This window comes from Haliotis asinina, chromosome 10, assembly GCF_037392515.1.
Source record: "Haliotis asinina isolate JCU_RB_2024 chromosome 10, JCU_Hal_asi_v2, whole genome shotgun sequence".
NCBI classification, from domain to species: domain Eukaryota; kingdom Metazoa; phylum Mollusca; class Gastropoda; order Lepetellida; family Haliotidae; genus Haliotis; species Haliotis asinina.
Window position 1 is genome coordinate 18812602 of NC_090289.1, and position 25234 is coordinate 18837835.

At 42.5% G+C, this 25234-nt stretch overlaps 1 protein-coding gene across 3 annotated transcripts in view; it reads left to right on the forward strand.

The window, feature by feature from the left end:
• Window positions 1-6163: 6163 nt before the first annotated feature.
• Window positions 6164-25234, forward strand: part of LOC137299183 (islet cell autoantigen 1-like) — a 129407-nt gene continuing 110336 nt past the window's right edge. For 2 of the 3 annotated variants that reach the window (XM_067831755.1, XM_067831756.1), the window contains exons 1-2: window positions 6174-6239; window positions 12452-12527. In XM_067831755.1, coding sequence (XP_067687856.1) covers window positions 12523-12527 — 5 coding nt within the window. In that variant the 5' untranslated portion in view covers window positions 6174-6239; window positions 12452-12522. Of the gene's footprint in view, window positions 6240-12451; window positions 12528-25234 lie in introns of all 3 variants that reach the window. The other variant, XM_067831754.1, reaches the window with a different exon arrangement.

Below are 25234 nucleotides of genomic sequence, written 5' to 3' on the forward strand. Positions count from 1 at the left end.
GAGGCTGACCAAAATACACAGGGTGCTCATGTTCGACCAGAGCCCATGGATGGAGCCCTACATCAGAATGAACACAGACCTACGAAAAAAAGCCACCAGTGATTTTGAGGAAAATCTCTACAAACTCATGAACAACTCGGTGTTTGGTAAGACTATGGAGAACCTGAGGAAACGCGTGACCGTGAAGCTGGTTCGGTCGAGTGAGGAAGACAAGCTCAGGAGATTGATAGCCAGTCCGGCATTCAACCGTAGTAAGATATTCACAGACAACCTGGTTGCCCTACACATGAAGAAAAGCCACATAAAATTCAACCGGCCTGTTTACGTGGGGATGAGCATCCTCGATTTATCCAAACACCTGATGTACGACTTTTACTACAACGAGCTCAAAAAACAGTACGGTGACAGGTGTGAAGTGCTGTACACTGACACGGATTCCCTGCTGATGGAGATTCGAACCGAGGACGTGTATGAGGACATGAAAAAACACCTCGATTTATACGACACCAGCGACTACCCTAAGACCCATGCCATACACAGTACGGTAAATAAAAAGGTCCTAGGTAAGATGAAGGACGAGTGTGCTGGCACGCCCATAGCCGAGTATATAGGTTTGAGACCTAAGATGTACTCCATACTGAAAGCCGACAATAGTGAGATCCGGAAGGCTAAGGGGGTTAAGAAGTATGTGGTGAAACAACACATCAAACACGCCAGATTCAAGGAAGCCCTGTTCAAGACCCGTACCTTTAGACATAAAATGAACACACTTAGAAGTGATGGACATAAGATATACGGACTGACTATAAACAAGACGTCCCTGTCGCCTATGGACACTAAACGTTGGATAGCTATTGATGGGATCAACACATACGCGTATGGACATGAAAAAATTTGAGGCTATTTACTACAGCCCGCGTGGGTACTGGAAAGGAGCTAGCGCAGTAGATAAGCTAGCTAAAATAACGCGAGTACCCCCGGAAGAAGCCAAAGCGTGGCTTGAAAAACAAACCCTGTGGCAGATCTATTTACCGGCACCACGCTACGTGCCTAGAAGGAGGTTCGGTATTAACATACCTAATAGCGTTCACCAGGCAGACCTACTGTTCCTACCCCACGACAAGAGGTACAAGTATGCCTTAACCGTAGTGGACGTAGCCAGTCGTTACAAGGAAGCCGAACCCTTGACCACGAAAGATTCGGCCCAGGTAGCCAGAGGATTCGAACGCATATACAAACGCAGCCCGCTGACGTGGCCAACAGAGCTGCAAGTTGACCCCGGACGGGAGTTCATGGGTGCCGTGTCACAACTGCTAGCCAAACACGATACAAAGGTCAGGCGTGGCACGGCCGGAGCCCATCGCAGCCAAGCCATAGTTGAGAGATTTAATAGGACTTTGGCTGAGCGCTTGTTCGGCTATCAGTATGCTAGGGAGATGGCCACCCCTGGAAAACGATCGACTGAATGGGTCACGAGGTTACCCAAGGTGGTGTTGGCAATCAACCATGAAGTCACCCGTCTCACCGGTAAGAAACCGGCAGACGCTATCAAACTAAAATCAATAGTTGCAGAGTCGGCCGCTCCATTGCGTGGGAAGGAGAAACAGATACCAGATAGGGCCCTAGTGAGGTATCTATACCAGCTGGGGGAACACGAGGGTGATAGCCGTAAGCGAGCCACCGATCCTATATGGTCAGTCAAAACTTACAATATAGATAAAGTGGATATGAAAGCCGACGAACCTAACTTATACTACTTGAGGGATGGGCCGGGTAGGGGGTTTGTAAGAGAAGAATTATTGATCGTACCGTACGGCACAGTGTTACCTCCAACACACGTTAAGTAGTAGGGGTAATAGTAGCAAGAGCTAATGACCCAACCAAAGCCTTATTTACTAAATAAGGCTTTGTAGAGACATTTCTTGAAAGTGGTCCAGAACTGTCATTGTATATACTACTAGGTCGCAGAGCAGTCAGTATCCTGTGTGGCCACCTTTAGCATGCGGTCGCTTGGCATCGGTGTCCCACAGACTGGACCAGATTCCAGATGAAGTGCCTTGGAATGAGTTGGTGCTCTTTCCTCAAGGTCACAAACAGAGCAAGTAACGTCTGTGGCTGAGGGTCACCCTGGCGCACACGACGATCCAATTCGTCCCACACATGTTCAGTAGGGTTAAAATCCGGTGATCGTGAGGACCAATCAAGAACCTGAACGTTGTTCTGGGCAAGGAAATCCCTGGTTATTCTTGCTGTATGCGGCCGAGCGTTATCATGCTGAAAAATTACGTTCAGGCAGTTCATGAAACGAAGGACATGAGGCCTGATGATTTCATCACGGTAACTTCGAGCTGTCTCATTGCTGTGGACCTGAATGAGATCTGTCCTGCCACTGTATGAGGTCCGAGCCCAAATCATGACACTTTTAACACCAAATCTGTCCACTTCTAGCGTTCGTTACGACGTCGATATACACGTGCTCTTCCGTCGGGACGTCACAGCATGTAACGTGACTCATCACTGAAGATAACAGTTCTCCACCTTTGCAATGGCCATGGGAGATGCTGGTGACACCACTGTCTGCGTTATTACCGATGTTTACGTGTACGGTTGTTGACGTCGCAAAGGTTTTCTTCCCGTTCACAATTTTTTGCACTTAATGAGGAAAACAGACTTTGGTGCGTTTTGGCGAGTTGTCCTCAATGACAGTGTGCTCAAACCCGGAAAGGTTTGAAGACAGCGTTCACCACAGATATACTGATTACATAGACACCAATGATTCGAAAAGTTACATGGAAAAATACGACCAATGCGTTTCTTTTTTTTTTAGTAGTTTATATTTATTTGTCTGTTTCAAATATGAATTTATATTATCTATACATCACATTCCTGATCCGTGAAGGTCACGGGGTAGAATAGGCCTTCAGCAACCCATGCTTGCAGTAAAAGGTGACTATGCTTGTCGTAAGAGGCGACTAACAGGATCGGGTAGTCAGGCTCGCTGACACGTCATCGGTTCCCAATTGCTCAGATCGATGCTCATGTTGTTGATCACTGGATTGTCTGGTCCAGACTCGATTATTTACAGACCGCCGCCATATAGCGGGAATATTGCTGGGTGCGGCGTAATACTAAACTCACTCACTCACATTCCTAGAGCTGTTGTTCAAAGTGGAAGTCCAAATTGATTTATCAATGCACTTTTAAACAATTGTACCTCAACATCCCTTCTTGCTCCCTTCTGCTCATTAGAAATTTTATCATTGGAAGGGCAGTATGATAGGGGTCTCCTCTCTTGGGAAGGCATGTCGCGCAAACTCTACAGAAACATGGAGGAACGAGGGAAGTGAAGCAATAAAGTAATGATACTGTTTTACGCAGCGTTTAGCAATATTCCTGCAATATCACCACAAATAAGGCTTGTGGGGGACACCAGAAATGAGGTTCACACATTGTACCCATGTGGAGAATCGAACCCGATGAGCGCACACTTAAATCAATAGGATACCAGAATGCGTCAATGATGTTTGGACACATGTTTAACAGTTTTCCATACCGAAATAGGTGCTGCACTAGATCTGAACCTTTACATAACACTTTTCAGGCGTGATCTGGTATGATGTAGCACAAAAAGAAACCCTGTGCAGTTATTTTCATATGCATTGCACTATCGTAATCACAACTACGTGGAGCCTCAACGTTACAGTCGACCGGTAGGACCACAACCTTTTCCATAACCTTTCATTCGTCTCTAGGCCGTTTGTCATGCTAACCATCACCCTTTGTTCTCAGCTGCCTGTATATTTGTTTTTGTCATTATGCTTAGACAGGTTGTACAATGTTTTTCTTTCAATTACAATTAGGGAATCAACAATATGATGGCGAAATATATTTGCTTTCACTGTTTTGTACTTCAGTTTTATTTTCTCCAAACTGCCTTTTACCATTGGAATCCTTTGTGACGTAAGGGACTGCTCAATCCAGGAAATGTATTTTCTTGTTTCAGTCAGTTTTACTAGAAATCGTTCTTTGTTTGTTTTGGTGTTGTTGTTTTCCTTGCGTTAGATGGTTGTTCTTTGGAAACTGTGTGAATTTCCCCCAGAGTTCCAACAGCAGCATACACACAACAATTCACTTCGTGTAATGAATTGTTATTATTATTATGTTTTACAGATTAGTGTAGAATGCAGCAGAGAGGGTTGGGGTGATCCTGGCACAGTCAGGCTGGTAAAGCTCATCATCAGCTCAGGGCCCAGGCCCCCTCTACACGCAGTCCAGACAGCGAATGGGACTTCTCCCAAGAAACACTGCCTATTCGAACCCACCAAGAACTTTCCGGAGAATATGGAGGCTCCCCAACACTGCAGCCTTCTGCATTACCCAGATTGTCAGAAGGGCTGTACTCCCGATGGAGAACCCGGGCACTCTCCTGATCTGCGCCAAGAGATCAGGAGGTACCAAACCAAGGGCACCGACAACAATGGGATGCAATCGAGACATTTCAAAGGCGAGGTTCGCATTTTTATTATGCTTTTCCTGAATCTTGCCAATCACATTGCTGTCAAAAGGGACAGAAAATTCAATGATGTAAATAATTTCATTGGTTTTATCAAAGAGGACAAGATCAGGTTTGTTGGCTGGAATTCGTCTCAGGCTGTATGTTGTCCTATTCCAGAGAAGTTTAAAAGCATCATTTTCCAGGACGCCCAGGACATGTTCGGGGTCGAACCATGGATGGACCTCGGGGTCAAAGCCACAGCCATGGCGGAGACGATAGTAAAAGCAGTTTAAGGTATGCTGTTTGTGCCAAGGATGGGCATCCACTGACAATCTGTTGGACAGTTTCTGTAATTTCATTGCAAAGACCACATTTCATGTTCACATTTCGATTAAGAATCACATTCTGGCGATTGCGAGGGGGAAGTGACTGGTCCTGAGCAGCGAAAAGGAAGCCCTCAGTTTCACATTTGAGACCAGCCGACTTCATCCAGGCGAAGGAGTCGGTTGGATTGCTGTTCTGTTCCACACACCGCATGTACACCCGATGCAATGGCTTCTCAGACAGCTTCTCCACAAAGGACCGGCTCTGGGCAGACTTGGTGAAGGACTTCACCTGGTTTACTCCCATCACTGTACCGTCCAGCAGTACATCGTTATGAACAAAAACTACTTAATATTTCAGATTGTGTCCAACAACCTTGGCACGCTTAAAATAGCTGTGGAATTCCTTGCTTTCATCATGAGTCTTCACATGCATCACCAGAGAATCATCCGATAAATAAATATGTGCAAAAGTACACAATAAAATTCTACCATGAAGAGCCTCCACATTAATCAATATATATAAACGATTAAGAGAGGAACGTGGGTGGTATGCTCTGTTATCAGACATGACCCGTCTGGTCATGCGGTCAAGACTCTGGATGTCTTGTTTTGTCCAATCAACTACTCCAAAGGAATAGGAGAGGACTGGCACAGCAAAAGTATTGGTGGCTTTGACCTTGTTTCGAGCATTTAGCTCTGAGCTCCAGATTTTCTTTAAACGAGATTTATACTCGGCCCGAAGTTTATCCTGAATCTGGGCATTCTGGAGCTTGTCTCGAACTTGCATACCAAGGTAGGTGTACGTCTGATCTTCCACAAGATGCTCAATAACTCTTCCCCCCTTCATTCAGAAATTCAGTTGCAAAAAATAAATACAGGCGATAAAATGAAAATTAAAATGATTAACACTCGAATATGATTTTGTTTATTTTTGTTTCAACTACAGTGTCAAATTAGTAATCTTGTATGTTCACTAATGGTCCTCCCAGGTATACACCCTGTTTGATTTCATAAGAGAGTCTATGGTATTTTTTTTAAAAAAAGATCAGAATCATTAAAGTACTTTGTCAACCGTCAACTACGTTCAGTAGTTCTTTTGCATGTTTCTAATGAGTTGCTTCAGAAAACACCAGAAAATGTAGAAACCCGAAAGAAAATGTTTCGTATTAGAAATTGTTTAGAAAAAACTAATTGACATTCTCAGATTTAAGTCAGGTTTCTTGCATGTAATCTTCTGAATAATTGAAAACAAACCAGGCATAATTTAATACAGGATGACTAAAAATCATTAGTGGTATTTGTGCTAAGTGCAATCGGTTATGTCCCTTTGTCATTATCGCCCGATTCCGGTCACTTCCGGGAAATCGATAACAAGATGGCTGAAAAGTGACAACAGAGAACAGGTGGACGATCCATAGGTAATGGTACCTCGAAACATGGTTCACATTGATTGAAACTTTGTACGTGTATTTCAGTGATCGGCACATTTTCACATAAGTTCTTTGGATGCGAACAGAGGTGATATTTGTAATTGCAGAATACATAATTTATAAGAATATCTTGTCAGGTGAAGTTGTTCGGCCTGCAGTACAACTAGATATAGAATATTCGATGTGACATTGAGCAACGACGTGCTTCCAAACAGGGCACGATATGTTTATAATGTTTATTTCCTAGTTATATTATCTCAGCCATGGAGAGTCTTTGCTACAAGGTTCGACCGTAAATAGAATTTCATATTTAATCCCGATCTACATACTACATATAATTCGGGAAGATTTGTCATCTGTATACAGTGGGGTATGTAGTAAACATTCCGGACATGAATATGCAGATATCTGTTGTTGACTGACAGGATGAATAGTGCGGAGTCCCACCTCACATGAAGGCAGAGGCATTTATGTTTCATTGCTGTATCTGGTGACTGTATCATCAATATTATTACCATTATTTGATAATTGTAGGAAGAAATACATTGGAAACGGTTTGCTTTAATTCAGCAGGTGCCCTTCTCAGAATGTTGATGCATGCATGTCTGCTTGAAATATGCAGACCATTCCTACTGGCATTTTCACTGCAGAAACTCTGCAAGTGTTCTTACATATGGCAGCTATTTATGCAATAAATCGGATTGCATACTCAGTGATCATTTTTAATATTTTTCTTAATAGCAGTTTCCCAGCATTGGTGTTCCAACAAATTGGTGTAATCAATAACAGGGAAGTGTATGGGAGGGAGCACCCATCCTTTGGGAAGTCTCCACCTGGAAATTTGGATTTTAAAAAAATGAAATGTGGACATAGATTGCAAAGCTTTATATTTAGATAGTATTGAGGGTTGGCCCAACTTTCATAGCAAAAATCATGTGTATTTTTTGGTTGTTGCGCCCCTGGTCTATTACCTATGATAAAAAACCCAGAACATTTGATTTATTTCTTTCCCATAGGTAGAAAAATCTGAAAATTTTCTTAGGTAAAAAACTAATTATACTTATTTACCCACATACATAGCAAATGCTTATATATGTATTTCTTAGGTAACAACAAAATTCTGTTTTGGCATCCAAAAAAAGTTTCCGCCCATGAGTGTTTTCAGGCTGCATGCAATACAGTGATTACTTCTCCCTTGCTGTTACCCGCATTTGGTGGCATAAACCTACACATGTTCTTTGTCATCATTCACTTGATAGACAGTTAGTGAATTTATAACAATTATAATTAGTGGTAACACTTTTTAGAACAGAGCCGAGAAATCAAGAGCGTGTTTCAAGTATTACTGACATTGCCTCCGATACAGGCGTTGTGTTTATGTTATTACTGCTAAACTACCAATATCGCTGCAATTGTTTCACGAGTAGACTGTGTTTGTTTACATTTGAGATGCAATTCCTTCAAATTTGCCATAATTCCTTCAATTACATCGCGGGGCCTGTTGCTGTAACTTTAGTCTGTTTTAAATTTAATATTTGCATTTTGTTTTAATTTATTTGTTAAAACTTATTAGAATCTGTATTATAGACAACATCTATACAATGTTTAAATATTACAGTCATGTCATAAATTCATTATAAGTATGAGCCGACCATGTGCTTTTTTTAAAATTAACTTTCAAAATGCATATAATTATGATAATAAACTAATTAGGGTTATAAGACAAAATATAAAGACATACATAGACATCGTTATTTTTCAGTCCTAACAGTTTTTTTTACCACTGGCTGATGATTCAACTTCAAAGTGCTTCATTTGTTTTCATAAAAATGAAGTGAAAATAACATCATCTTTGTTGATCAGTCTATACTGATACCATCAATTACACAGCAAAATCATGAACCAATCACAAATTTTTGATATCATCCGGTACTCACAGGAGAAAAACAATAACAAAGGAACAGAAATTTCCACAGAAATTACTCTGCACAAGTGCCCCTTTGAGTTGCCCTAAAGAAATACGAACAAACTTAATAGATGAACAGTTTCTTTCATCGGATGGTTATCGTTTTGATACAGATACTTGTATCATTGTCAAGCAGGAATGAAATGAGTAGAAAACAGAGTTATACAGGTCTGTATACAGTATGTAATTAACCAAAACAAAGCAAGGAGACATAAAAAGCCAGGTCAACCCGGAATTAAGCCTTAGTTTTGTCATGACTACTACAGCCATCTGATCATTGTAAAGGCAAACTGCATGTGGGAACTGCAAGTCAGTTGGATGTAAACCATTTCATGGTTATGTCACATACAGAGATTGAAATTGTGTATGGATATATTGTGTTTGATTTATATGATGAAAAATTGAAGTTGGTCAGTACCCCAGTATGTGTATTTAGACAAGTATAACCTCTTCTGTGTCTTATCAGTTTCTGATATTCAAAATTTCAAGTGCAATTTTAATATATAGCCATAATTTTACATAATTGAAATGCAATCATTATAGAAATTTGCATGTAATATATGGCTGGGAACATATGAGGTTAACCTCTGTGTCAGTCCGTATGTCCATTCTTACATCTGTATGAAACCAGGAATGTACTCAATCCACTTCTCAAAAACTACTATATGGAATTCAACAACTTATACATGGGCTTTCTTGGACTCTAATGGTGTGCATCTCACATTTTGTTTTTGTATTTTACTGTTACTTTTGTAAGTTGACATTTAAGGCATTTGAATCGGGTACATTTTGCTGAATTTCTGTGTGATGGTAGTGTAATAGGGGATTAGGGATGTGTGTATGTTATCCACTTTTCCTCAAAAACTACTTCATGAAAATTCATTTCGATTACACATGTGTTTTATAGGGACTCTGAAAGTGTGTATCTCATGTTTTGATATTGTATTTTGTCAATCTTTTCAAATTTAATGCTGTTTGAACTTACGTAAATGTTCAAAGTAGCTCAACAGAATTGACTGAGCTTCTACATGTGTTTCATTGAGACTCTCATACCTTGTTCATCCAGTTTCTTAATTTTGTCTCTTCTACAGATGTTTGAACTTAGTTGAATTTGGTTCTATCTCTCCTGTTTGTCCCATACAACAGGGTGTGTGCTTTATGCACTTTTCCTCAAAACCCAATACACAAAACTCAGTTAGCTTACATATGTCTTTTATGGAGACTCTGAAGGTGTGCATCTCATATTTTGTTTTTGTATTTTAAAGTATTTTAATGTTTAGAGACATTTGAACTTATATAAATTTTGTTGAATTTCTCTCTGATGATAATGAAAGAATGGATTAAGTCTGTCCACTTTCCACCAAAATCTGCTCAACAGGATGATCATGATGATTAAGCTTATTCATCTCCTGCATTTGGACTTGAGAGGTGTGCATCTCTTAGTTGCATAGATGTATATTGAACTTGTTTGGTAGAATTTACTAGAAATTACTCACCAGCAAACACTCATTGTCGGGGAACGCTTCCTACAACAGGGGTGGGGCTTCCGTGGCCCTAGATACAATTGTGACTTGTTTTAAATTGACTTAGAAGATTGTATCATAACACTGGTGATTATTTACATAATTTGTCTTTTGTTGACTGTTTTGATCTTGTTTTGCTGTGAAAAATGCCATTTCCAGACTGCCGAAATTTACATGTTGCATACAAGACGTTCATATTTTGTACGCTCCGTCAGCTACCTGCAATACTGAATTGCATGAACATGGCCTAATGGGCAATAGTACAGCAAAGATTTCAGGTTTATAAGTAGTGATATTCAAATATCGTGGGCAAGACCTAAATTACTGAGTGTGAAATGTCATCAAAACATCATCTGAAAGGTACAATGAACTTATTCCACTGCTTCACTTGAAATGGTCATCTGGTGATCCATTATTGCAATATAAGTAATCGTAGTCTTCCCTCATATATTATGAAATCAGAGAACAATACTTTAAGACACTAGATGTATCATCCTTTATGGGAAAAAAGCATGAATGTTTTCAGTTCAGGGCTATAACTTTCTCATAGTGTAAAAGTAAGTTGTACAGCTCATATCTTGAATACAGCAATGTCAGCATGATGTTGTACTGTCTGGATCAGGGCTCGTAACGGGTAGTAAACATGGTAAAGGGAAGGTATTTCGAAAAAGTTCACCCACTGGAGGCACCATACCATGCCAGTTATACCAGTGCTGATGATGCAGCTACAGCGAGTTTTTATCCCCCGGCATGTAATCCGGGGGGATATAGTTGACGCCTCGTCTGTCCGTCTGTAATCATTTTGTTTCTGGAGCATAACTCAGAAACCATTCAATATATTTAGACAAAACTTTATAGATATAGTAATCTCAGCCTATGGTTGTGCCTTTTGCTATTTACAGATTTTTGGCATTTATATTTTTTTTGTTTTTCCACGGAACATTTTGGTGTTAGTCTTATGGTGGGGTGGGCTTCGTTTCCGGAGCAGAACTAAAAAACCGTTCAATATTTTTCAGCAAAACTTGGTAGATATATCAGTCACAAGCTGTAGTGGTGCCTTTTGGTGTTTACAGGTTTTTGTGATTTATTATTTTCTCGGTTTCCATGGAAACATTTCGGACATAGTCTCAAAATGAAGGGATGGGCTTCGTTTCCGGAGCAGACCTTAAAAACCATTCAATATTTTTCTGCAAAACTTGGTAGATATATCAATCTGAACCTATAATGATGCCTTTTGGTATTTACAGGTTTTTGTGATTTATTATTTTATCGGTTTCCATGGAAATGTTTCGGACATAGTTTTAAAATGGGGGCATGGGCTTCGTTTCCGGAGCAGACCTTAAAAACCATTCAATGTTTTTCTGCAAAACTTGGTAGATATATCAATCTGAATCTATAGTGGTGCCTTTTGCTATGTAAAGGATCCTGTTATGTATGATTTTTTCGGTTTCCATTGAAACGTTTCATACTTAGTTTCGGACTAATGTTTCGGACTTACTCTCAAAAGTGAGAGGTGTGTTTCGTTTCTGGAGCAGAACTCAGAAACTTCTTAATATCTGTCAGTGTTCCTTGGTAGATATGTGTGGCAGACCTCAAAGTGGTGCCTTTTGGTATTTACATGTTTTTCTGATTTATTATTTTCTCCGTTTCTATAGAAACGTTTCAGACTTAGTCTCAAAATGGAGGGATGGGCTTCGTTTCCGGAGCGGAATTTAAAAACCACTCAATATTTTTCAGCAGAACTTGGTAGATATATCAATCAGAACCTAAAGTGGTGCCTTTTGGTATTTACAGGTTTTTGTGATTTATTATTTTATCGGTTTCCATGGAAGCATTTCTGACTTACTCTCAAAAGTGAGAGGTGTGTTTCGTTTTCGGAGCAGAACTCAAAAACTTCTTAATATCTGTCAGTGTTCCTTGGTAGATATGTGTGGCAGACCCCAAAGTAATGCCTTTTGCTATTTACAGGTTTTTATGATGTATTATTTTCTCTTTTCCTTGAACACATTGTTGACTTCGTTTCTGGAACACAACTCGAAAACCGTTTCATATCTTTCAAAAGATCCTGGCAGATATATGAGACAGATCCTGAAATGGTGTCTTTTTCTGATTACTGATATATGGCATTTATATTTTTCATGAATTCCATGGAAACAATTCAGACTTGGTCTAAAAACAGAATAAGGAACTGTCGGATGATTTGTCCTTTCAAATATGTGGGGGCCGGGGGATATGTCATCTCCGGATGACTCTTGTTATAAAGTTTCAGAACTTGAATAGAGAGATAATATTTCCAGTTTTACATCATGGTGTAGAGCTAATTTTCTTTTCTTGATGTTATTGAAACTAAAGAAAACTTAAGATTCTTATCGCTTTCAGAAAACAAAAACAATTCTGACTGATAGCAAGGAAATTGGAAGAGGATCATTACAGATATCTTGGTACATATGTTGACTAAAAACAGGTTTTGGTAATAATAACTTTGAATTAATCAAGAAGAAGGGCAGCAAGGCTTATATTTCTTGCAGTGTCTTAGGCATTTTATTGTTCACAGGACCGTCATAGGTTTGTTTTACAATACATTTCTCCAAAGTATTTTGGCTTTTTAATGTTTGGTCTAGCTATCTGTTCAGAATAGAAAGAAATTGGTTTTTGACACTTTGCATCCTTGGGAACATGTTTCGTGACATTTTTTTGTATTCTCTTTGCAGATTTGATGCAGCAGAGGTATACTGAGGGAAGAATTGAGTTGCAATACACATAGGTGGTCTGTGACAGCAAAATGTCGTAAGTGCACTTGCTTTTATCGTGTTTAGAACAATCCTGTTATCAGAAGAGGCACATATGAGAAGATCAACTTTCAAAGATTTATATTGAAAGGTCTTAAAATGCTTGGACATTCGTAAGGAATAGTTTCAGTGTTCTGTTAGACCACCTTGACAATCATTGTGAAGTTATGTCATGGATTTGACAGAGGGATCTTGCCATGAAAAATATACTTCCATTTACTATGTTCAAGAAATTTATGAGAAAGACCTTGATATCTTTTTTTGCTAGAAATAATAGTTCATTATAAACCCACCCATTGTGAAAACATCTAGTTTGAGAAATTATATTGACATTTAATGTCTGAGTATGAATAATAAGATTGTGTGCTCATATTTTTTATCCTCAGATATATTTTGCGTCATATACACAATCAGTGTATATACCATTGCTTGTTATTCTTAGAAGTGAAACTTGGTATTTGGTGGAAGTAAATTATGAACACTATAAAAGGTCCAATTCTGACAGGTAGCTGATATGTTTTGAATCTTGTTTTCCATGACTGAATAACTAGACTCATTCACATGAGTGATGTGTACTGTAAACTCTTTGCACCAACTGTTGCTGACACTGAACATGGGCTTCCTTCAACTGGGCAGATGGAACTGGCACTATTGGCAGTTGAATTTCTGTATGCTTTTTTGTAATGCTATCACATTTTCTTTCATCACCAAAATATCTCAAACACAAAGTGGACATGGTGTAGTCTCAAATACATTGCTTATCATATCATCACCACCCAAAAAACCCGTTGAGAGAAGCTGGAGTGCATTGTTAAGCTATTAACTTAGTGCACATTAACGTGTCCAATGAATCTATGTGGATAATGAGGCAACAGTTTCTCTTGCAGTTATAAAGCTTAGGTGATCTTAGAGCACAAAAGACGTTTTGAACCAGGTGACAGAAGAAAAACAGATTTAGAGTTATCTCCCTTCCATCAATTTGCATTCCCAGAGTATCAGTAATTTCCATGTATCAGGCTCGGTGAACATAAACAAACCTAGAGGGTACATGAGCCCATGGTCCCCGAGGGACCAGTGAACAACTTGTAATATCTCGCTTGTATGGGGGTACATTGCCCAAGAAATAATTGCCCAAGAAAATATTAGATTGGCATTCTTTTGGAAATTTGTTACATCAAAGTGTTAGTTTTGAATTCTTGTTTGCTGGAGTTTTGATGTGAAATTGATCAGCACTGCTACCACATTAATGAATAATATGAATAATGATTAATGTCTCTCAAACTCATGTGGTTTATTTAAAAAAAAATATGAAAGCGAATAGTGAGACATAATCTTTCCTACTACAGCAGAAACAAACATGTGATGGCACTGATATATCATTATCCAACGTAACAGCGAAGCTGCGGGGGATATAGAAATGAATTCCTTCCGTACACCTGAATATCTTCTAAACTGGTCATGATAGCTTATCCAAACTTGGTACACATGTCAAGCAAGATCCCTAGATGTGCCTTTTGGGGATAAGACCCAGACATGAATTTTAGTTTTTGCGTTTACCTTGGAAACATGACTTAGGCTGTGAGTTTGAGGATGTTATCTTGTTCAGACTCAGAGCAGACCTTCCCAACTTTATCTTTGTCAAACTTGGTACACATGTTCCACATGTTCACCTTGATCACTAGATGTGCCTTTTAGGGGCTACACCAGTGTTTGAATATTTTTTTTTGTGATTTCCATGACAAGAAGTTTGACTTTGTCTGAAATTGGTGGTTCTGCTCTTTTCCATAGCGGAACTTCAAAACTGTTCTGTTTTTCTTCACCAAACCTGGCTCGTAGATAAGTCTCGTATTGTGGTGCCTTAGATATCTAAATAAAATATTGTTTGCATTTCAGTTGCAACAAGTTCGACCTTGACTGAATTTGGTGGTAGTGTTCTTTTCCGGAGCAGAACTTTACAATACCACTTCCAGTAGTATAGGGAATGGGGGTTTTAAAACACTTTCAAGAAATGTCTCTACAAAGCCTTATTTACTAAATAAGGCTTTGGTTGGGTCATTAGCTCTTGCTACTATTACCCCTACTACAAAAAGGTTGGGTGCCTATTACCGTGTGTTGGTAGGAGGTAACACTGTGCCGTACGGTACGATCAATAATTCTTCTCTTACAAACCCCCTACCCGGCCCACCCCTCAAGTAGTACAAGTTAGGTTCGTCGGCTTTCATATCCACTTTATCTATGTTGTAAGTTTTGACTGACCATATAGGATCGGTGGCTCGCTTACGGCTATCGCCCTCGTGTTCCCCCGGCTGGTATAGATACCTCACTTTGGCGGCCTATGTCACGTTTATATCGATGAAACAGTTTAATGTGAACCGCCTACGATCACTTTGGTATTCGTAATAAAAGCTTGCTGGGCTTTTTGTATCCCCTGTTCTATGTACTTTTTTTTCTCGTCCTCGCTGATAGCAGACTTACGAGACTTGGACCGAATATCTTGTTTCATTCCGTTATATTTTTTGAGTTCAGATAGGATTGAACGAAACTCCTCTTCTGAGATCTTACTGTCAGAGAGTGCCATGGAAATTCGCTCACTCACTGTGTTCAGCTTTGCTTCGGCCAGAACCCTGATCTCGTCGTGTTTCAATGCCTTACGATTAAGTCTGCGTGATACTAACTTAAGCGCCAACCCTACCAACCCTGTCACCCCAGCCGTTATTTCAATACCTAGCACTATAGGTGCAGCCACGATGGTAGCCAACAACCCAACGCCTGCCGCCCCTAGTCCCATGCTGGTTGCCATAAGGGTAGTGTCAGCCCCGTCCACGATATTGAAAGCTCTATTGTACTTTTTACATAGTGCTTTCCGCGTGTCACGGTCTTGTTCTAGTTGACGTTTCACATCACATAACTGCCTCAAGCGGAACCCATCTACGGTTTCCAGCGTCTTCGCTACTTCCTCTACGACTGGGTACAGACCCATCCTATAATATATATTTTGAAAGATATTTTAATTGGGGTTCAGTTAATATTCTATCAATTAATTTGAAGTCTATAAGGTCTAGATTACTAGTCAGGGTAATAGGTGAGAGGCTAATAGAATTTCCTGTTGTAATAAAAACCCCACTGAGGTTTATTAAGCGGTTTATAGGACCCCCGTGGGTATCCTGTTGTATAACAATACGACAATATTTGTTTTTGTGTTCGTCAAACCAGTGTATTGACACCCCGGGTAAAATTTGGTGTACTCTTGAGATGTTTTCATGTTGTAAAAACGTAAATAAGACTTCTATGATGAGTGTGAAAGGGGTGTATATATCAGGCCTTAAGTTAGTAGGATAATTGCTAAATGTTAATTTATTTTTTACTTCACTCCTTAACCTATTTTTTTCGGTATTAGTAGTTCCTATGGATACACTATCCGGAATGAAATCCCCGGCCCAGATGCCATTGTTCCTAATCTTAGCGACAGTCCCATGTTCGGTTAATGTGATATAAGGTGAGGTGAGTGTTAAGTTGATCAGCCATTCAGGCTCTTTTAAATCTGATAACGACACCCGTCTGTACACGTTGTCTTTGAAGTGCAGGATGTATAATTCATCTTCCTCACCAGGCTGATCGAATCCCTCCGTGTCTCCTAGGTCGTTAAGCGTAGTGTTGGGACGATGACTGGTCATTATTTTACTATTACGATATAATTTCCAACTGGTTTTCTGATAATAATTCATGGGTTAACTTCATACCTATGAAGTGTATGTTGTCAGGCAGGAAGATATTGGTTAGTGATATCTTATTTTCCATGATCACGTTGACCCCCTGCAGACTGGTCTTGGAGTCGACACCCGTCCGCACGTAAACATTGCAAACTTGAAACTGATGTTGTTTGCCCCACCCGAGTTTGATCCCCTTCACGATCTCGACATCATTCCCCGATGGTTCCCCTAGGTAGACTTTGATGAACAGTGTTCCGTTTGCCGGTAGACTCTCTAGTACCTTGGCCACGCCTTCGAATTCAGACACCAACTGCAATTTCACGTTTTGTATGGCCGGTTTACTCGATAGCATGTGGGCTGCTATATTGTTGATGGGGCTGACGACTACGCTACGTCTCTGAGTTGGGACGTAAGCCACGAGCAGGATTCCATTGTTCACGACTTTGTTTAGGTGGTTGTCTTTGTTATCCGTGAACACGTAAGGGGAGACGAGTCTAATATTGAGAAACCAGTCGTCTTTATCGGGTAACAACACCCACTTGTCATCTTCGGTGAAGACGAGTATATATGGTTTGTTTTTGACGACGGTAGTGCTCTCAACATCGTCTAAGTCGAACAGTTTACCCCCGAACGATGGGTATATTACCCAATTATTATCACCGGTGTTGACAAGGGTGTACTTAGTATTGACTGTTGCTCTTGTGGTATCTACTATATCACTTAGGGTTCCACCGGAGGGGATTTCAACGCGTTTGTAAATGTTGTTTTTCAGTTGCAAGGCATACGATTTACCATCTACTCCGGGAGCGTCGAAACCGCGTGTGTCTCCGAGGTCGGAGATCCCGATATTGACGCATTTTTTCACTCCGGGCCCTTGTGCGCTGGTCATGTTACATGAAGTGTTAAGCTGAGGTATCCTATATTTACAGGATTATGATTTATATCTAACACCGATATTGTCAGCTCAGGTATGTTGCCCTGGGTTAATCTCTTATACTGCCGTGGTGAAAACGACTCGGTTCTACCGTCGTTGAATTTCTCAGTTTTCACCGGCACTGCTCTCAGTATAGTGGAAGGGTGACCTCCTTGAATGTTGTACGTTGTGCTCACCTGATCGAGATGAATGTACAGCTCTCGGTACGGTACTAGATCGGGTAACTTCGTGCCTGTGACGGTTGTTGTTGGTTTTATCTCGTCAGGAGACATACCGAGTATCCTCGCTAATGGTCGGCCGAGCCTCAAGGAGGTTCTTCCGTTGTTGATTAACACCACTGTGCCGTTAGAGTCGTTCATCTTGAGTTCGGCTCCCAGGGGTTTGAAGACCTCGTCGTTTAGAGAGCACACACTGTAGTAGCCGTCAGTTATCTGGCTGCGAGTTCCACTGACGAACAGCTTATTGTTGCTGATATTAATGTTAGTCCATTGCGGTAGGTAGGTGATATCGCAGAGTGCGACTTCGAGTTGACCTGACGTGTTATCGATCGCGTGCGTCAGCTGAACGGCCTCACCGCTCGTTATTCCTGGAAGTGTTATGTACATGTTAGAGTATATATGCTCATTATATAATAGTTTTAAAATGTATTCCCCTGGTGTGTTTTACCCTAAACTGGACGTAGATTTCTCCCCCATGAAGATCGTGGTTGCTCCTGGGTTGTATTTCAATGCCCAGCTTTTAGATGTGTTCGATAAGTATAAGCTTTCGGTGACTAACATCAAGGCAGTCCACGCTTGGTTCAACAACCCTATGCAGTTCTGGCAGAATCAATTCAACTTTGCCGTGTGGTGCGCTACAACGGGGTGTGGTGTGACATTGGCCGACACTCGGCGTGGACCGCTGAGTCAGTCTGTGTTCAAGTTCCACGTGTACTACCAGGTCAGACGTATCCTTAAAGAGATCAGCGCCCCCCTCCCACAGGACAAAGCGTGGGACGCAACAAACAACCCGTACGATGGACGGGTCTACGAACGTATTTGCAATGAATTCGAAATAAACCCGAAGACGGATTGGCGTTTGCCGGGGCCGAACCACGGGTTGGGTATTCCTTATGATGGCGCGCGACCAGTGAAAGAAGTCAGTGATGATTTACTGAAACGAGATATACTACGCCAGGACTTTGCTTTGTCGAGTAATGAATGGAGGGATGATCGTATGAACTTTAAAGGTGGTGTTGCTTTCACAGTCCAGAAAGTGGAGCAGTCAACCGCAGACGGGTGGAAAATGTTCATGCTGGACACGTCGAAAGGATTCACTCGTGCCGGGGTAGTCAGGTTGAACGACTCGATTCGAACGTACGTGTGGGCGCTGTTGGGTGCGCAGTCGCAAACGCGTTCCAACATCATCGGTAAGGGAACTGCTTACGACGCTCAGACACAATTCGTTTCCAACGTTGAGGATGCTATTAATTCTCCAGTTGATCTCCCGAGGGCCATCGACCGTTACCAAAACGTGTTAGAATACACCAGATCGAAAGTCAATTACGTGTTCGGCGTGGGGTTGTACATGGCTCCGAGTGATATGCAACTGAGAATAAAAAAAGTGGTGGGTTATAACAACAAAATAGTCATAGCCACGGCGGACCAAAAGTTGGGTATCAACCCCGATATTAACACCCCCTATATCCCACACATCCCACCACGTGAAACGGGTATAGTTGCGCCGCCCCCGGAGCCTAAAGTTCAACCAACACCACACCCCCATATTCATGTGGGGGTACCCCCCTATCAGCAGCATATTGATAATAAAACAGCCCTAGTGGTTGGTGGGGTAACTTTGGGACTTATTTGGTTAAAGATTTCTTAGCCGCTACGTACACCAGACCCGCCACGGCGACGATGGCTGCCCACAGGTTTTGACTGAGCCACATGGCAGTTTTAGACAGAGCGCTCAACAACCACGAGACGATGCTACCCAGGATGCCGGGAAGGGCTTCGGCGGCTTTACCAGCCAGTTTAGCTAGGCGTTCCCCGAGTTTTTTTATCCAGTCTTTAACACCGCCGCCGGGGGGTGTGGGGGTAACTCCCCCACCGGCAGGTGTGGGGGTTCCCCCTGTCAGTGACACCACCAGGGTTGATATGATGAAACCCAATGCAGTTAGAATGCTGACGATGGTGATCCCTTGCTCCCGGAACAATATCCGAATCCTGTTGGCTAAAGTTGTATCCTCATTCAGTATTCTATCGATTGTTTCCCGAATACGACTGATCTGGGATCGAAGCTGTTCACGATTCGAGGAAGCGGCTTCCAATCGTGTACGTCTCTCGTCTTCTAAATCACGTAGTCGTTCATTGATACGGCGCTTCATATCATCGTTTTCAGTTTCGTTGAGTTTGGTTTTTTCCCTAGCGATGTGCTCGTCGATTTCGTTCAGTTTCCCCATGTTGTTCACGAGTTCTCCACGCACGCGTTTCACGGCTTCGTCTAAGCCGTGCAGTTCCCTTACCGGAAAGTCAAACCCCGGTAACGGTTTGTCCCAGTAGGTGCTCAACAGTTTTTCTATGCTGTCCGAGGCTTCTGTAGCACGCTGTGGTGTCATTTCATCTCTAATGGTGAGGTGGGATCTGGTAGCTTGCAGATCTTCAACAACGGCCTTAGGTATTGCACCACCGTAATCATTCATGTTTAGATTTTTACGGATAAATTCGACACCATGGCGGCTGGCTAGAGTTGACAAGGCCAGTGGTTTTTTATTGCTCTTGTTAAAGAGGTCAACCCCTGGGTCAGACTTAAGGCGTAGAACACCCTTTGTATCAATAAAAAAATTCTTATGGTATCGACCCTGTGGTTCAACGTAGTTTTTATCTCTTCTTAAACTTTCGTAATAATCATTTACTGTTGTTTCCAAGAGTTCTTGGTTCAATGGTGAACTAGTAAATGAGGTCTCCTGCTCATCATCGAATGCCTGGGCACTAGCGGACGGCATCTCCGTCATATCTATGTCTTCATCCATTAGTATGAAAAATATATTTCTTTTATATAACAATGTACGGCAGAAAATTAGATCCTTTCAGAAGATTGAGAGAGCCATTAGGAGCCAGAGCCGTGCGCCAGTCGGTGACCATCACCAACAATCCCAGCAAGATAGACCAGAATCAAACTCTGCTGGTTAGATTTCCAAACCTTGGTGAGAATGACCTCATTGTACCAGGCACTGTTCGACTGGCGTTCAATATCACGTTGACCTCCGACAACGACAAACGCGAGCTAGTGCGTAACGTGGGTCGAGCCATCATCAAGAAAACGACCGTCAAGATCAGCGGTAACGAGGTGCTGAGCATCGACGACAGCGACGTGTTTCACTGCTACAAGGATCTCTGGAAAAGCGAGAGAGAACGAGTCAATGATGTGTACCAGGGCATCAGCAAATCAACCCGGGCGAGCATAGGATACGTCTTCACGACAGACCAGCAAGACAAGCTATCGGACGGTGAAAAGGCCATCGCTCTAGCATACGGGAATCGATTCTGCGTGCCGCTCGACTTCGAGTTGCTCACGGGACACGCGCCGTTTTACCAGGCCGCGCTGGGTGATAGGCTCGAATACGAGCTCACGTTTAACGACTACAGCAAAGTAGTGCGTACGCCGAACGGTGATGAGGCCAGTTATGCCATAGACAACATCTCTCTGGAGTTCGACATGGTCACTAGCCCGGAGCTGGCCAGGCAGGTTCGAAGCCAGTACTCTGGGAAGATGGCCATCCTGTACGATCGCGTACTGAGGCATAGATCAGTCGTGCGAGATAAGAGCGACACTGTGTGGAATATCAACCTGAACGTGCCGGCACGATCGATGAAAGGTATCCTGGTCGTCCCCGTGGAGGATTACGATCCATTCCGGAGGGACAGCGAGAAGTTTTTCAACCCCGAGATTGAAAAGGTGGAAGTTACCATCGAGGGCGTGCCCAACCAGCTGTTCAGTCATGGTATGAGACCACACCAGCAGTGGGATGAGATAAAAAAGCTACCAGTTGGGGATTATATAACAAAGGACCTGGACCTCGGCTCCGTGCAGATCGGTGAATACCTGACCACCAAGTACGCCCTATGGTTGGACATGCGATCCACGGATGATGATAAACTGCACGGTAGCGGGCGCCGTATAGATAACGGCAGCGAAGGGATAACCATCCAGATTACTAAGAAGGCTCAAACCGCTGGTAAGTTGAAATTATATCTGTACGTTATTATGGACGCGCAACTTAATATAGACAATGGGAGATTCGTGCAAGCCATCTACTGATGGGGGGTACCCACAACTACCCACTGACCCACACTGCGCCATAGTGTGCGGGCAGACTGGCTGTGGGAAGACCGTTTTCGTGTTGGATATGTTGGAGGGTTACTACAAGGATGTGTTCGATAACATCGTTATCATGTGCCCTACTCTGAGCATGAATAAAACGTACGCGCGACCTTGGGTGATGACGGACCCGGACGTACACAAAATCGACCCTGGAACACGCCTGCAGGACTGGTTGAAAGCTCTTCACGAGAAATTTAAAGGGGAACCGACGCTGTTCATACTGGACGACTGCAGCGCTAATCGCGAGATAACAAAAAAGAGAGACATGCTATCGTACCTGGCCTTCTCCGGCCGGCATGCAAATCACAGCGTCTGGGTGCTAACGCAGAAGTTCAACTCGGTGTTGAAAGACCTCAGGGAGCAGACGCGATGGGTGGCCTTATTTCACTGCAAGGACAGGGATTCGTTTGAGGAGTGTTTGAGAGAGAACGATGTGATGAGCAAATTAGAACGGGAACGGGTGAAGAAACAGCTCGCTGAAACTAAACACGCTAAGCTCGTGCTCAAGACCGACCAACCAGTAGCATATATAGTATGCTAAGCTAAGCAAAGCTAAGCAAAGCTAAGCAAAGCTAAGCATATAGCTATGATATTTGAAGTATTTGTCGTGTGCAACTTAACCTTCATTTCTCTGTGTTTTGTCTGCATCGGGTATTATATAGTTAAAACTAAATCTTACTTGTTATATTATAAGATGGAGTGTGAGGAATTGCTCGAACAGTTGGTACCTGGGGGTACCCCCAGTGGGGGTGTGGGGGATTCCCCCAAGCGAGAGAAACTGGTGGCGTTGGCTGTTGGTGGTAAAGCCAAACATTACTTTGGAGACTACACTCCAGATAAAATTCACAAAATGTCAGCCGAAGAAATCGATAAGCTGTACGCTAGATACGAGTCCCGGCTCGGAGCAGAAATGACAAAGACAATAGGATCGGCTATGACCCAGATATACACCGGTATTGTATCACACTTCCTTCCCATTCCACCAGAGCGCCGACTTTACCTGTGGGAGGACCTCGAGAAAGACCCTTTTATCGAACACGCCGTGAGCTCTATCAGCTGCGGGCTGTACCACAAATATGGTATGTTGTTGGCTCCAGTGACGGCGGCGATTATCACGGCAAAACATTGTCAATTTGAGAGAAAGAATAATAATAATAGTATAGATGGATGCTGCACAGGAGGTACCCCCAACAGTGGAGGAGACCCCTTCACAGGAACCAGTGAGGGAAGTAACCAGGCAGAAGAATCCTAAGAGAGTAGCTGCCGGTAAAAAACGGTGGTGTAACCAACATAAAGTGGCCAACCCAACCCGACTGTTGTTGGCTGTAGGCGTAACTGCTGCCGTGGTTATAACATGGTTATACGTGGGGGTACCCTCCCACAGTGAGGGAAACTCTGGGGGTGTGGGGGGTACCCCCACGCCGCCGGCAGGCCCCACTGTCGACCCGCATATCATGTTATAATTTTAATATTTTATATCATATACATAATGTCTGAGGGGAAAACGTTCGTCAACGACGCATACCACGCCACAGTGGTAGCCAGTCTAGCCGTAGGGTACGCTCGGTTGACTAAAATGGTGCTTAAACAACCAACTATCAAGCTAGATTTCAACCTGCAGGATATGGGTATGCTCATAATGAACCTTGGTATGGCGATGGCCACAAAAGACATCCTAGTAAAACAAGGAATAATACCTGATAATATAATGAAATAAATATAGGGATGGCCACGATAGCTATGATGGTCGGTGGGGCGTTAGTGAATGCCCTGGCATTTTCCGGGAGTAATTTCCTCTTCTCGAAACTACGAGATGATCACGCGGCTGAAATACAGGAAGAAAGGAAGCGGCACGATCTCGCTACTGAGAAATTACAAAGGGCACAGGCCGAGTACGCTAAAAAATGCCTCCAGAGGATCGATTTTATTAACGAACAACTCAAGCGTGAAAACCATGCCATTAAAACATTCAACGATGTCGATGAAGCAATGAAAGAATACTATCTACTAACTGGTAAACAATTGGAACCGCTCAATAAACCCACACTCGCTCAGTACTACACACCATCCAAGGGACAAATGAATCGTGAACTGGGCTTCATAGTGTTGGGTATAGCAGCTACTGCGTTGGTTGCGAAGCAATTAAATTAAAATACCTATATAAGTAAACATGAGACCCGCTCCATACCGATGCGAATACATACTTATGGGGAAGACCGAGGCCTGTGGTAGGAAATGCAGGAATCAGGGGTTCTGTTGTTTCCATATGGGAAGTCCTAACTACACGTGTTCTGTGTGTGGTATCGGGGTTAAAGGACACTACTGTCTATGTAAAGCTCACGGAGCGAACGTAGTCAGACATCAACTCATCTACGAGAATAAAAAAGGCTACATAAAAGAACGTAGGCGACTGCTCAAGATAGACTCCAGTGTGTGAAAGGGTTACCTCCCCTTACTGTGAACCAATTAGACATTGGTTCTCTTAGGTGTAAACACGATGTCTACTGTAAGCGAGCTCAAGCGGGTCGCAAAACAGAGAGGTGTGATCGGGTATTCTAGAATGCGGAAGTCAGCATTGTTGAGATTACTAGGTTTAGAAGCCCCTCCTACAGTAAAACAATTAAAAGCTCAAGCAAAACAGCTTGGATACACGGGTTATTCAAACCTGGGGAGAGCCGGGTTAACCGCATTGTTATCACATGCCCCCGTAGCAAAACCTCCCACTGTAAAACAACTGAAAGCCGAGGCACAGGATTTGGGTTTAGGCGGGTATTCCCGTATGAGAAAACCACAGCTTGTAGAATTATTACGACAGAATAGAGCTATTGACCTACAGTTCGTGCGCACTGAGCGCGCTGTAGGCAACTATTTGAGAGGTTGGCGCATGCACGTTGATAGAAACATAGACATTACAGATATCAAGCCTCTGATAGCTGATAAGGTCAACCAGGAACTAAATAACCTAGGAAGTATCAAGTTTCAGATCACAGTGAAAATGTCGCTCGATAAGCAGGTTGGGAGTACCACTGAATATGTTCAGCCTTACTTCCGAGGTCAACAAGAGGTCGCCACACATACAGAGACCATTGATACATCAATCGATACCAGTTTTCAGCAGATACGAGAATACCTAGAACGCTACACACACTTGGGGTCCGGGTGGGCTGTAGATAAAATCGATAATGTCTATCTAGACATAGCTAACTACGTGCCGTTCAGAGGCGGGTCATACCTAGCCTTGCCTCCCTACTATAGGAACAAACATGCCATAGTAAACGTTAAGAATAGAGGAAACGATTGCCTGAGGTTAGCTATCAGGTCAGCCTTATTTCCAGCTGACACTAATCCGAACAGGCCTTCTAATTATCCTCAGGATGATGGGCTCAACTGGGATGGTATAGATGAACCCACCCCCATATCCCAGATCACTAAAGTAGAAAAACAGAATAATCTGGCTATAAATGTCTTTGGGCACGAAGGTAACACAACAATAGTACACAGGGTCAGCGAAGTGAAGGTCAGCCGGGGGGTACCCCCCGCTCGCGTTATCAATATATTCATGATCCAGCGAGGTGACAAGTATCACTACACATGGATAAAACACTTTAGCAGGCTGTTGTATGACCAATCGGCACACAGAGAAAAGACCCACTTCTGTGAACGATGCCTACATGGCTTCACACGAGATGATTTATT